Here is a 12,693-nt window from a genome sequence, read left to right on the forward strand (position 1 = left end):
ATGAGCCCCTAATAAAATGATTAAAAAAAAAAAAAGATAATGGGATTCTCCCACGATGTCTTGAAGCCCCCTCAAACATGGTGGTGGTGATTTGTGGGATGGGGGTGGTGCAGAGGGGGAGCTGCTAGTGAGTTGATTCCAAGTCCACATGGAATCTCTCCGCTCCACGGAGATGCAGTGGTTGAATTTTTAGGCCTGGATGGCCAGGCCTTTCTTCAGCTACACCTCTAGGCAGACTTGACCCTCCAGCCTTCTGGTTGGCAGTCAGAGTGCACCAATTATCTGCACCCGAGGGACTCCGTGGTCAGGTCCTGTGCCACCTCACTATCAGGACTTTGCCGCAGCCACTGTGTCAACCTATACTGCTTAGAGCCTTCCGTATTTTGAGGACCCACTATGCGTTGTATTAGGTAACTTTGCTGCTTAAGACCCCTTTAGAATACGGAAAAGCAAGGGTGTTACTTGGGCCTCAGTTGCCTCCTATGCATGCGAAAGCTGGCCACCGGGTAAGGAAGACTGAAGGCGAGTGACGGGGCTGGAGAAGGCTATCGAAAGTGCCGTGGGCTGCCAAAGGACAAACAGATCTGTCTCCAGAGACGAGCAGCCAGAGTGCTCCTCAGAGCCCAGGGTGGCAAGACTTCGTCTCCCGGACGTGCCGCCGGGAGAGACCAGTCCCTGGAGAAGAACATCCTGCTTGGTGAAGCAGTAGGGGCAGCGACAAGAGGAAGGCCCTTTTCCAGGCGGAGTGACGTGGAGGCTGCGACCATGGGCCCAGGCATTGAACAGCTGTGAGGGCGGTGCCAGACGGGGCAGCATTCCTACTGCTGCGCAGCGGGTCGCTCTGGGGGGGGGACCAACTGGGTGATAGCTAACCACCACGACTTCATGAAGGACGAAGCCCTTCTCTGGAGACTGGCTGCTCCGGACAACATATCCCAAACAGGAGACTAAGGCTCCCCATAGCTGTTTCACCCAATCCAAGTGGCCCTCGGGAGAGAAGGGCTCTCTCGGCCAGGAACCGGCCCCAGGCACCTAACTCTCTCCTCACAACCAGGCCAGGAGACGGCTGTCGGGAGCAACAGAGAAAAGACCGGTGCTGCCAATGATTCCATCTGACTCGCTTCTGCAACCAGCCCTCACGGAGGCAGTGGCCATGCTACCACGGGGTCAAACTGCCCCACAGGAACTCCTGGAAATGACCCCAACGCACAGCAGAGCCGGCACTTGGAAGACCAAGACCTCTTATGTATGTACACAGCTGGTCGATGAACAAAGACTGAAGAACTGATGTGTTTGAATAAGAGTGTTGGTGAGGAATATGGCACGTGTCATGTAAAGGGTCCAGCAAGAACACCATGGCTCTCAGTCACAGCCAGCACCTCTAACCCCTTCTCCGTCCCCACTGGGTGTAACATTGACACCTCACAGAAACCTTCCCCCCCTCTCTTCAAAGTTCTGCTGGTGCCACAACCAGCCAATCAGGGGGGAAGCGCGGGCTCCTTTTAGACATGGTCATTTATTTCCGTCCCCAGTTTATTCACACACACGATTCCTTTGTTCGTGTTCTCTCTGACTCTATCTTCTCGTGTGGCCACACTTCTGTCCCTCTGTCTCTTCCTCTCTGTACTCGTCTCCCAATCTCCCTCACCCTGCCCCCTTTACTCTCATTCCATTCTAAACTCCCAGGCAGGTCATAAACTCTTATACACCTGTTCTTTAAAACCCAGGCTCTGGGTCCGTGTCCCCTTTGTTCGTTCTAACAGAATGGACTGCCAGATCGATCACATCTCTTGGGCCCAGGGCAGCCAGACACTCCTTAGAACAAAGGATGGGAGCCTTCACCTCCTGGATTTTGGACATGTTCTCAGGAGGGTCTAGCCCTGGCAGAAGGCCATTGTGCTTGGTAGAATCCATGAGAATCAAGATCGGGCTCAATCACATGGGTGACATAGTGGCTGCAAGTATGTCCCTCTAGTGCAGTGGTTCTCAACCTGGGGGGGTCGAACGACCCTTTCATGGGGGTCGCTCGATTCATCACAGGAGCAAAATGACATGATGAAGTAACAATGAAAATAATGTTATGGTTGAGAACCACCGCCTGCCTAGTGTAGGTGCTCAGAGGGCACTGAAAAACACGGTGACAGTGGGATGCTTGGGGACCAGAGGTCCTGGGGACTGACTAGGGAGCCAGAATCCCCTGGCTGCTGAGTCCCCTCGGACGGCCCTGGGTGGCCTCGTTGGCTTGTGCTCCATTACTGAGGGGAAAGTTGGTACTTTCGGCCCACCCCAAGCCCCGTGGAAGAAAGTTCTGGCAATCTTGCTTGACAAAGCTCAGTCTTGGAAACCCTACGGAGCAGTTCTCTGCACACTTGGGACCACCATGAGTTGGATCAACAGGTTGGGGGTTTTTTGGGTCCCCATCAATTCCTCTCAGGCTCCCCCCGTCCCCCATCTACAGTAGCCTCAGGGGCACCTTTTACAGGATCTCTTGGGCCACTCCAGTGGCTCCAATGAAAACTGTCGATACCCTTGACGGCCCGCGACCCAGGAGACCAAAACGCCCCCAACCCTGTCCCCATCTCAAACTTCCCCGAATTTCTGTACCCCTTGGCAACACCCCAATAACGGCCCATTCAAATCTTGGAAACCTTACTGCTAAGTCTCATGGCTCCTCATTCTTCTGACCCCAGCACTTTGGCCTCCAGACCACCTCCCCTCTAACCCCTCCGCACCCCCCATAAAATCCCAGCACCCAAGGGCCTCTCCGCCGCTGGTGATCCCCGCGGCCCGGCCTGCCAGGGGAACCGTGACTCTCGCCCCCACGGACACCTCCCGAAAGAGCTCCCGAGCGTCCCACGGCCGCCGCAGACATTCTACTGCCGCCCAAGGGTCCCCCCGCAAGACCTCCCAGCGCCCGGGGGCGCGCTCAGACCGCCTGGGCATGACCCTATGACCTCGCCGCGGCCTCCGGGCCCGGCGGGCGCTCACCGATGGTGCCGGTGATGCTGGTGCTGGCAAAGGCCTTGCGGTGGCACTCGGTGCCGTCGGGGATGTCCCAGTACTGCCGAAGCAGGTACCGCGCCATGGCCGCGCTCCCCCGAGCCCGCACTGCAGCCCCGGGCGGCTCGGCGCATCCAAGGGCAGCCCACACTCGCTCTCGCGAGACTTCCGGGGCGAGACGCGCCGGCAACAAGCTCGCAACTTTATTGAGAGCCTCCCTCACAGACACCGGAACGGGAGCGCGGCCGGCGGCGGAGCAAGTTTCCGGAGGCGCCAACCGAGGCTGGCTGCGGGTCTCCGCTCAGGGGGTGGGTGGTCCTAGGTTAGCGACGGGGTGCCTTCCGGAGGATAAACTAGACTTATCCCGAGGCGGGGCTCCAGAGATAGGTTAGTCTTTGTTGTTAGGTGCACTTGCGTCAGCTCTGACTCACAGTGACCCCTGTGCGCAACCGAGCAGCGCACGGCCCGATCCCGCGCCATCCCCCCAATTGTTGCTCTGTTGGAACCTATGGTACCAGCCACTCGGTCCAATCCTTCCTCTTTTTCAGTGCCCTTCTGCTAACCCACAAGATCAACAGTTCGCCACCGCCAACTGCTCCGCGGGAGCAAGGCGAGGCTCTCCACGCCTGTAAAGAGCTGCACTCTCGCAAACTCCCCACAGGGTCTTCATGAGTCACAAGCGACTCCATGGCAGTCGGGTTTTTAACTTTTGTTTGGGGGGGGGGGGGCATGGGATTGGTCTCTCCTGATACCATGTGCAAAGTCACCAGCCTCAACGTTTCAGAGAAAAGGTCTCACCAGCCTCGCTTCTAAGGGGGCGTTCTGGCTGTACTTCTTCCAAGGAGGATTTCTTTACTCTTCTGGCAAAGGCACAGTCAATAAATATCCTGCACCAATGCCCGAGCCCCAAAGCATCCGTTCTCCTGGCTTCCCTTTCCTCTGCCCGGCTTTCACAGGCATAGGAGGCGGTTGACAATGACTGTCGCTTGGGTCAAGTGCCCATACGTGCCACCTTTGCCTGTGAACCCTTCAGGCAGTCTCCTGCAGCCGACTTGTCCAGTGCGACACATCGTATGCTTTCCTTCTACTGCGGGTGACTCCAGGCAAACGGCCATTCCTGAGCACTCTCATCTTTGCTCCACTTGTGGCGATGCGGGTCTATCGGTCTTGGGACGATGTTTGTTTTCTCTGTGTTCACATGCGACCCCTTCTGAACTTCACCAGTAAATGCTTCTAGCCCTCTTCACGTGTAGGGAGCAGGGTTGTGTCATTTGCCTGGCACAGGTTGTCAGTGAATCTTCCTCCAGTCCAGATGTCAGGCTCAGGTTTTCGGACTCTCTGCTCAGCATAGACTGCGTTAGTTTGGTGAATGGATAATCCCCTTTCCTGATTTTAAGCTAAACATTCCCTTCTTCCCATCGAAGGACTGCCTCTTGGGCTCTGTAGAAGTTCCTCATGCGAACGATGAAATGCTTCTTTGCAATGTTATTCGTAATTTGTTGTGATCCATACAATCTAATGCCTTTGCATAGTCAATGAAACACAGGGTGGCTCCTCCCTCCCTGCCTACCTCTCTCTGCTTTCAGCGAAGGCCCACTCACATCAGCAAGGATACCCCTCCATTTGCAAGGAAACGGGCTATTACAGGGCAGTGCACAGTTAGCATGCGGCCACTCCGGGAACCAGAATCAACCTGTGGACGTGGTCACGCCCCGTGGCCAATCTGAGTCTCGTGCGCCTATTCGGGGGCGTGGCTAGTCCCAGAGAAGGGGCCAATCCCGGTCTTAGATTTTAGCAAGACATGGCCTGTGTCCAATGTACTCCTTGTTTTGGCCCAAACCCAGAGGAAGTCTGCGTTTGGTTTACGGGCGCGGCCGCAACCCTGTATAACTTGACCAATCCGCGCCCTCACGAATGCCTGAGCGTCGGGCCTGGGCCTGGGACTGGCCCGACCGAGGCGTGGCCAATCGCCACTGCTGAATCGAATTCGAGACCCTCCCCCACCCCTCGCCGGGGGCGTGGGCAGACCGGTTGTTCCAGGAGTTCGGACCAATCCATGTGATAGTTTTGGAGTAAGGCGGACCCTATCTAGCAGGCGTGGCCAATCTGGGTGCCCGAGCCCGAGCCGTAGTGGAAATGGGACCATCCTAGGGGCGTATTCTACCAACACAGCCAATCCTGGAGTTAAGTTGGGCTCAGGGCCGGAGTTTTAAGGTGCCGAAACAAGGGTGATTGTTCACGTTGGAGGAGGGCGCGGCCAGGGCTGGGGGCGGGGCTCAGCGGGATGGCAGCCAATCGAGCTTAGGTCATAAGGGAAAAGGGGGGTTCTCGGGAGGTGTGGCCCGTCTGGAGGCGGACCTGTCGGTTCCGGGCCGCCCGGGGGCGTGGCCGGGCCTGGACCGCGGCCGGCCAGGGCCATGTCTGCGCCACCCGCCCTACAAATCCGAGAGGCGAACGCGCACTTGGCGGCCATGCACCGGCGCGCGGTGGAGCTAGAGGCGCGGCTGGACGCAGCCGAGTGCACGGTGCGCGCCCAGGCCGAGCGCTTGGCCTGCCACGACCAGCAGCTGCGTGCCGCCCTCGAGGAGCTCGGCCACGCCAAGGACTGGTGAGGCTCCCGGCCGACCAGGAGGACTTCCCGTAGGAGGGGGAAGGGGGGGCCAAGCCAGCTTTGGAGAGGCAGGAAGGCAAAGGGAACGTCTTGCATCCACGTGGGATTGCCTCCAAAGCCCCTACATTGACACTATGTAAAGTTCAACTGGAATCCTGGTGGCACCGCGGTTAAAGAGAGGTCGGTGGTTCGACCACCAGCAGCTCCCCAGAAAGAAAGACGTTAACAGCTTCCTTCAAGATTACCGGTCTACTCTGCCCCACCTGTTTCCCTGTGGGTTGGAATCTAATCCAGGGCCAAACCCAAAATCAAACTCACTGCCATCCAGTCGATTCCAACTCAGGGCAAAGTAGAACTTCCTGTGGCTTTCCAAGACTAAATCTTTACTGGAATAGAAAGCCCGTCTTTCTCCCTCGGCGCCACTGGTGGCATCAAACCCCAGAGCAGGTTTTTATTATAACACCTATTTTTATAGCAGCGCCCTGGTGGCGCAGTGGGGATGCACTGGGCTGCTAACTACAAGGTCAGCAGTTCGAAACCACCAGCTGCTCTTTGGAAGCCTGATGAGGCGCTCTACACCTGTAAAGAGTTAAGTCTCAGAAACCCAAAGGCAGTTCTATCCCATCCTATAAACTCCCTGTGCCTGGGAACTGGCTTGGTGGCAGTGAGCCGAGTGAGTTAATGTTTGGATGTGGCACTCAGCGATGTCACAGTGCGGCTTTCTGACTCTGAACACAGTGGTGATTTGTCCAGGTGGCAAATTCAACTCCAGGGCCTTCCCCTCGCTAGAAGAGGCCCTTGGGAGCCATGCAGGTTCTTGACCTGATGGTTTGAACTTGACCAGCGGTTCTGCGGGAGAAAGGCCTGGCTCTCCGCTCCCTTCAGGATGACAGCCTGGAAGCCCAACCGGGCAGTTCTGTTTGTCACATCGGGTTACCATGGGGGTTGAGCACTGACTCAGGCAACAGGAATCACCACCCCAAGGAGCAGCTGAGGGTGGACGGGGACAAGGGAGGCGCCTAGGCAGCAGGGAGATGTGAGGGTCTTGAGGAAAGGATGAATTCAAGGATGGGTGAGTGGGTAGGCGATTCGTTCATCCATCTGTCCTGAGCTTCCAGGGCCCTGCCCTCAGTTACTGGGCAGTAATAGTGTGGGGGAACCAGGACTGGTGTGGGCTAGAGGTAAGGCTTCCTGGAGGCAGGTGCATGTAAGGGAACTGAACTGCATGTAAGAGAAGAGGGAACTGCGGGTGTGAATGCCTGATGCCCACAGAGGAGGGAGGGAGGAAGGCTAGAGGGCCCGGAGCGGGACCGCCTGCGGGAGAAAGGCTTAGCAGGCTGCTTCCAAAGGATCACAGCTGAGAAACCCCGTACTTGGGGCTCACCACTGTTTTGGAAATTGGCGCCAAGACGCCCCGGGAAGGGAACGGGGAGCAGAGAGAAGCAGAAAGTCTAGTCCTGGGTGCCATCCCTCCCTGCCCTGCTGCCCCACAGTGAGATCGCCACGCTCCGGGAACAGCTGATGACCTCCGAGGCCGCCGTCCACAACCTGCAGGCCACCGTGCGCCAGAGGGACGACCTCATCGGGCAGCTGCAACTCCAGGCCGAGCTGCTGCGGGACGTCTGCCAGCATCGCCTGCCCCTGGCCAGGCTGCTGGCCACTCTGGATGAGGCTGAGCGCCTGGGGTCCCTCCCATCCAGGGACCCTTGCGGGCCCAGCCCCGCAATCGTCAGCACCAATGGGGAAGGTGACGAGGACCACCTGCCAGCGGCTGTGTTGGGGACCACGGTGTGAACCTCGTGGAGTGTAGATCCCAGAGTGGACATGTGGGGTCCCTGCAGGGACTTCTGTTGTGGGTGTCCTGGGTGGGGGTAGGGGGCGGTCACCAGTGTCCTGCAGGGACACCCCAGAGCCTTAATCCTGTCCACACATTGGCCCCAGCTAGAAAGCCATAGATCTCAAACAGGCAGCCCCAAGGTCAGGCGCAGATGATTCACCCTAGCTAAAGAAATCGGCAGTGTTTACACAACAGTCCAGGTTTCTAACTGCAGACTCAGTGGGGCTTGCCTGGGTCTAAGTCCAGGCTGCCCTCTGCAGTGTCAGTTCCAGCTGGCCGCCTTGCCACTCTTAGGTTACCTTACTGGACCTGGAAGCATCTAAGTGTGAGACCACTCCATGCCATCCCCTGGAAGGAACCCTGGCACTGCAGCCACTAAGTACCCCTCTGCTAAACAAAAGGTTGGTGGTTCGAACTGACCAGCCACCTGGCAGGAGAAAGCTATGCCCACCCACTCCGATCCAGAGGCACAGCCTCGGAAACCCACAGGGGCAGTTCTGCTCTGGCCTGCAGGGTGGCTAAGAGTCAGGGTAGAAGTCAGAAGGCTTTCTCTGTGGCGTAGGCTCAGAAGACCCAAACCAAACGCACTGCCGTTGAGTCGATGATGCCGACTCACAGCGACCCTACAGGACAGGGTAGAACTGCCCCTGTGGGCCTCCGAGTTTCAGACAGTACCGAATTCCACATGACTGGAGACTGGAGACTGCCTTTTAAATTTCTTTTTGATCCGTGTTCCTCCTGAACATGCCCCGCCACCCCGCCATATCAGACTTAACACTTTAAAAAGGAAAAAAAAAAAAGTTGTAGCCAGACCAGAAAGGGGAGCCCTTCCTCCTCCCCTCATTTTGCACCGGGGATGTGGGGGCATGTTTGTTTTGTTTTTTTTTGCAAACCCTGCACCTCCCTGGAACTTTGGCCCAGAAGGGATGGTGGGGCGTGGTGCTGTGAAGATGTTAACCTCCAGGCGGGCCTGTCGGACCATTGCTGGATGGCGGTGGGCATGCGGGCTTTTTCCCCCGGCCATTTACTTGGCCTTGACCGTCGTAGTCAGCTTAGCTGAACTATTTCCCAGTTCCAGTTCCTGACCAGCTCACTTCTCATCATCCCTTTTGCCTGCCTGCCCCCCGCCCCCTACACACCCCCATCCATGCTCTGTGAGGTTCCCTGGTGGAGACAGGATAGATCTGTGGGTCCTGAAGGCATCCCGGGACCCTCAGCACACCTGACCGATTCTGGCAAGGTCCTGGTGTTCCCTAGAGATCTGTTTTAACACCCCTGTTTTTACCTGCCCCCCCCCCCCATTGCTGCGCCCCAGACAACCAGACTCGGTCCTTTTTGTCAAGCCAGGGAGAGGACCGGCCCCGCGACCTCTTCAACTCCACCCAACTGCCCAATCTCGTTGGCCACCCGTTTCCAACCTCCTCAGGGAATTGTTACATCGGGAGCTGCTGTGGGCCAGGGTTCCTGTCGGCTGGGCAAGGCCAACGGCCACCTGCAGCGCTCCGGGTAGAGTCACCTGCCTGGCACCTCACAAGCGGCTGCTCAACATCAGTCACCGCCACCCCGTTTCCTCTTCCCAGTCGGCAGAAGGGGGCTGGTCTCTGCAGGGGAGGATCAACTGGGGCTGGTCTGTGCTAAGGAATAAACCAGAGCCCTTCGCCTTGACCTGACTCTGTCTGACATCCTTACTCCCTGGCGTAGGGGGTGGGCCTCGATGCGTGGGGGGCCTGTACCAGGCAGTCCACCTACGTGCACTACTTACTGTACAGCCCCAGCCACCCCGGGGCAGTCACCCTATTTTACAGCTGTGGAAACAGAGGTGAGGGGGAAAACTGGCAGGGTGGGAGGGGCAGGCCACCTCTGGTTTTGACAGGGGTGTTAGTGTGGCAACCCTCCTCCTTGAAACGGGAAAAATACCAACATGGGGACATAGAAGTTGTGGTTCACATACACGAGAGCAATGCTTATCACATTTTAGACAATACAATTGGTCTTCCTTTGTCCACCCAAGGAATTGTGGGTTGAAGCAAATCCTCTGAATTTTTGGAGCCAAGTCGAGTGGACCCACAGATCCGAGGGCGGCACAAGGGTAGTGGATCTAAGCTGGGGAGCAGGCCGCTGTCTGTGGCCTGCAGATGGTTTATGACTGAAATGGCAACTTTAGCTCTGTGTCTGTGAAGCCCAGGCTTGGAAAGCCTGCAAGTGTTTCAGTGTTGAGAAACGCGACATTGCTTTGAGACCTGCCTGCCTGAATACCCGCCCCCACCCCCTTGCCCATGGGCCCAGGCATGGCCTTTGGGGACTTGGTTCCTCTGTTTTGTGTTGGGGTTGGACCAGCCTTGGTTTGGTATTGCTTTTCACCCGAGAGGGCAAAGTATACCAGCCATCTAGGAAACTGCCAGTCAGAGGCTGTGGGCGACAGTTACTCCGACCAGCTCCGAACCTTGATGAAATGGGCTTTGTTGAAGTTAACGTGGCCCTAGCAGACTTGGCTGCGGCCCGGCTCTGATCTCTCTGGGCAGTACGTTCCCGTGGGTGTAGGAAGGAGCTGTGGGTTCCCTCAGCCACTTGCTGTCTGTCAGCTCTGCCTCCTGCTCAGCTCCTCTCTTAATGGGGAGGGACCCAGGAGGCCAGAGGATCACAGGACAGGGCACGTTGTGGCTTGCAGTTGTGGCCGGAAGGGGGGTGCTTGCCCACCTGTCTGGCTCCATCCCAGGCCTGGCACTGCAGGGCTGGGTGCGTACTCACCATAGTGCCAGGGCAGTGGCCCCGCTGCCCCACCATGACTCTTCATTGGCCTTGGCCACTGGCACAGTGAGGGTTAAAGCGGGGCCCCACCCAGCCTCCAGAGCCACAGTCCCTTAGCAACAGGCCTGCCTAGCGGGACGCGGCTGCTGTGCTGGAACAAGCAGCGAGCAGCAGGGACCAGACAGAGGCCAGGTGAGCAGGTTGGGGTGGCCAGCAGGAAGGACCTCGCCATCATCTCCCTCTGGGAACCACGCACCCTCCCTCCCTCCCTCCCAGCATGGACTCGGCGGACGCCACTGTGGAACAACTCCGCGCACAGTGCCTGGCCCGCGGGACCTCGGGGATCCAAGGCCTGGCCAGGTGGGCGCCCCCTCCCCATTCCCGTTCCTGGTGAGCCTGGCCCCAGCCCTTGAGGTCACCCTCCACCGTGCCCTCGCCCAGGTTCTTCCGCCGCCTGGACCGGGACGGGAGCCGGTCCCTGGACGCGGGGGAGCTTCAGCGGGGCCTGGCCCAGCAGGGGCTGGCACTGGGTGAGGCCGAAGCTCAGGCCGTGTGCCGGCGCTGGGACCGCGATGGCAGCGGGACGCTGGACCTGGACGAGTTCCTGCGGGCGCTGCGGGTAGGGGCGGTGACACATCCCGGGGTGCCCAACCCTTCTGGGGATACTGGTGGGGGAAGGGGTGCGATCTCCCAGCTTGGCACACCCACAGCGCTGCGCCCTGGTTCCGCAGCCCCCCATGTCCCAGGCCCGGGAGGCGGTCATTGCAGCCGCTTTCGCCAAGCTGGACCGCAGCGGGGACGGCGTGGTGACCGTGGAAGACCTCCGCGGGGTGTACAGCGGCCGCGCCCACCCCAAGGTCCGCAGCGGCCAGTGGACTGAGGAGGAAGCACTCCGCCACTTCCTGGACGGCTTCGACTCCGAGAACAAGGATGGGCAGGTGGGCCCCGTCCCTCCCCCCTCTCCTCCTCCTCCCAGCCCCCCCTCAAGGCCGGCCCTGCGCCTTCCCCGCAGGTCACGCTGGCGGAGTTCCAGGACTACTACAGCGGAGTGAGTGCCTCTGTGGACTCGGACGACGAGTTCGTGGCCATGGTGACCAGCGCCTGGCGGCTGTGAGCAGCCTCGCCCACCAGCACTGACCCCTTGACGCCGAGCCCAAGCAGGTGGGGGAGGGGCCAGCTTGCGCCGAAAACCTGCTTCACCAGCTCTCGGGGCCTGTGTGACCTCTGGGCTGAAGGAGACAATGGCTCCTGCTCAAGGTTCCAGCAGAAGGGCCACCAAGCCCCCTTCCGCTTTGCCCCGCCCCCACAGTGTAGCCCCTACCCCCCACCTTTACCCTCAGCCCCTTCAGCAGGAGGAAGACATGGGCGGGCCAGCTCTTCTGAGATGAGAGCCCCCGTGGGGGGCACCCTGGAGGGAGGGCCGAGTGTCCAGGGCGATGAGTGTCCTGTGGCCCCTGGCATGTAGGAGGCTGGGGTTTTAGTTAAAAGTTTTAATGTCGATCCCAAATACATCTCATAGGACGATCTTACATAAATGTTCAAGACACGAGGGCATGGTCTGGTTTACTGGTCACTAGTTGGCTAAGGCTGAAAGCAGAGGAGTGACCGGCTCTCTGGTCAGGGCCTCTGGAGTCTTCTTGGTGCTCGGCCAGCTGGGCAGTGAGGGCCCTGCTGAAAATGCAGCCGCTCTGGGAGAGGCCAACTGGCATCATCTGTGGTCCTTTGGAGCCTGTCCACGGTGGGCACTATGGCCTCCCCGGTGGCTGTGGGTGGCAGAGTGGAATGGCCGGTGTGGGAGCCACCTGATCCAGGAGGCCAGACCAGGGGGGTGCTTCTAGCAACTCCCAGGCCGGGTGAGGAGTGGCCGGGCGAGAAGCAGGCTGCGGCCAGATGGTGTGTGCACCACGTGATGTGCAGGCGGGAGGGGGTCCCTCCAGGGCCCAGCAGTCCCTTAGAGGCTTCCTCTCCAGGCTGGGAGAGCGGCGATGGGGGAGGGGGTCTTCCTTCAGCTGAGAAACCAAACCCCTCTGAAAATAAAAAACGGTCTGCCGAAAGAAAGTGTGCGCCCGGGAAGGGGCTCACGTGGCGGGCCCTCGGGGAGTGGTGGAGCCCGCCTGTCCCAGTGAGAAGCGTGGCAAGTCCTGGTGTGCCGTTTCAATTCCAGGGGACGTCCTGGGCTGCTCATCAATATGATGAGGTCTGGAGCCCAGGCTGCAGAGGGCAGTTCCGAGTCTGCTTGGGGACAGGACAAGCGGGTCCAGACTGCGGTCGCCCAGCGGGGGTGGGGCCCAGTCCGAGCCGACGCTGCTGCAGGGAGGGCCAGGGCGGGCGGGCGGGCAGACAGACGGACGAGCAGCGGCTGTGTGGTGGCCCGGCTGCTATGTGCCCCCCGCGGCAGGCCCGTCCCCTTCATCACCGGCACCTGTGGAGAGAGGGGCCCTCAATGCAAGCTCCTGGGTCTCACTGAGGCATGCCTAAGCCACCCAGGCCCAAGACT

The 12,693-nt window shown here is 59.1% G+C and overlaps 4 protein-coding genes across 8 annotated transcripts in view; 2 read left to right on the forward strand and 2 right to left on the reverse strand.

The window, feature by feature from the left end:
• NDUFA11 (NADH:ubiquinone oxidoreductase subunit A11) overlaps positions 1 to 3,134 on the reverse strand; it is a 4,927-nt gene extending 1,793 nt beyond the window's left edge. The window contains exon 1 of the mRNA XM_004714343.3: positions 2,989 to 3,134. Coding sequence (XP_004714400.3) covers positions 2,989 to 3,085 — 97 coding nt within the window. The 5' untranslated portion in view covers positions 3,086 to 3,134. The remainder of the gene's footprint in view (positions 1 to 2,988) is intronic.
• A 2,283-nt stretch (positions 3,135 to 5,417) lies between these two features.
• Positions 5,418 to 9,113, forward strand: VMAC (vimentin type intermediate filament associated coiled-coil protein). 3 transcript variants are annotated; one of them, XM_045300146.1, is made up of 4 exons: positions 5,418 to 5,608; positions 7,105 to 7,399; positions 7,743 to 7,849; positions 8,796 to 9,113. In XM_045300146.1, the coding sequence occupies exons 1-4, from the start codon at positions 5,418 to 5,420 to the stop codon at positions 8,956 to 8,958; spliced, it is 756 nt and encodes a 251-aa protein (XP_045156081.1). In that variant the 3' UTR covers positions 8,959 to 9,113. The 3 variants fall into 3 exon arrangements, with proteins under 3 accessions (XP_045156081.1, XP_004714305.2, XP_045156082.1); XM_004714248.2 differs by lacking the exon at positions 7,743 to 7,849; XM_045300147.1 differs by lacking the exon at positions 8,796 to 9,113 and having other exon boundaries at positions 7,105 to 7,358; positions 7,743 to 7,858.
• Positions 9,114 to 10,358: 1,245 nt separating this feature from the next.
• Positions 10,359 to 11,745, forward strand: CAPS (calcyphosine). Its single transcript, XM_004714246.2, has 5 exons — positions 10,359 to 10,388; positions 10,473 to 10,556; positions 10,638 to 10,815; positions 10,928 to 11,134; positions 11,209 to 11,745. The coding sequence occupies exons 2-5, from the start codon at positions 10,474 to 10,476 to the stop codon at positions 11,308 to 11,310; spliced, it is 570 nt and encodes a 189-aa protein (XP_004714303.1). The 5' UTR covers positions 10,359 to 10,388; position 10,473; the 3' UTR covers positions 11,311 to 11,745.
• A 781-nt stretch (positions 11,746 to 12,526) lies between these two features.
• The window catches only part of RANBP3 (RAN binding protein 3), a 50,992-nt gene continuing 50,825 nt past the window's right edge, over positions 12,527 to 12,693 (reverse strand). For all 3 annotated transcript variants that reach the window (XM_045300085.1, XM_045300084.1, XM_045300083.1), the window contains one exon: positions 12,527 to 12,618. In XM_045300085.1, coding sequence (XP_045156020.1) covers positions 12,575 to 12,618 — 44 coding nt within the window. In that variant the 3' untranslated portion in view covers positions 12,527 to 12,574. The remainder of the gene's footprint in view (positions 12,619 to 12,693) is intronic.

Source organism: Echinops telfairi, unplaced genomic scaffold, assembly GCF_000313985.2.
Source record: "Echinops telfairi isolate 266 unplaced genomic scaffold, ASM31398v2 ScPeMD7_7459;HRSCAF=8497, whole genome shotgun sequence".
Classification (NCBI taxonomy): Eukaryota; Metazoa; Chordata; class Mammalia; order Afrosoricida; family Tenrecidae; genus Echinops; species Echinops telfairi.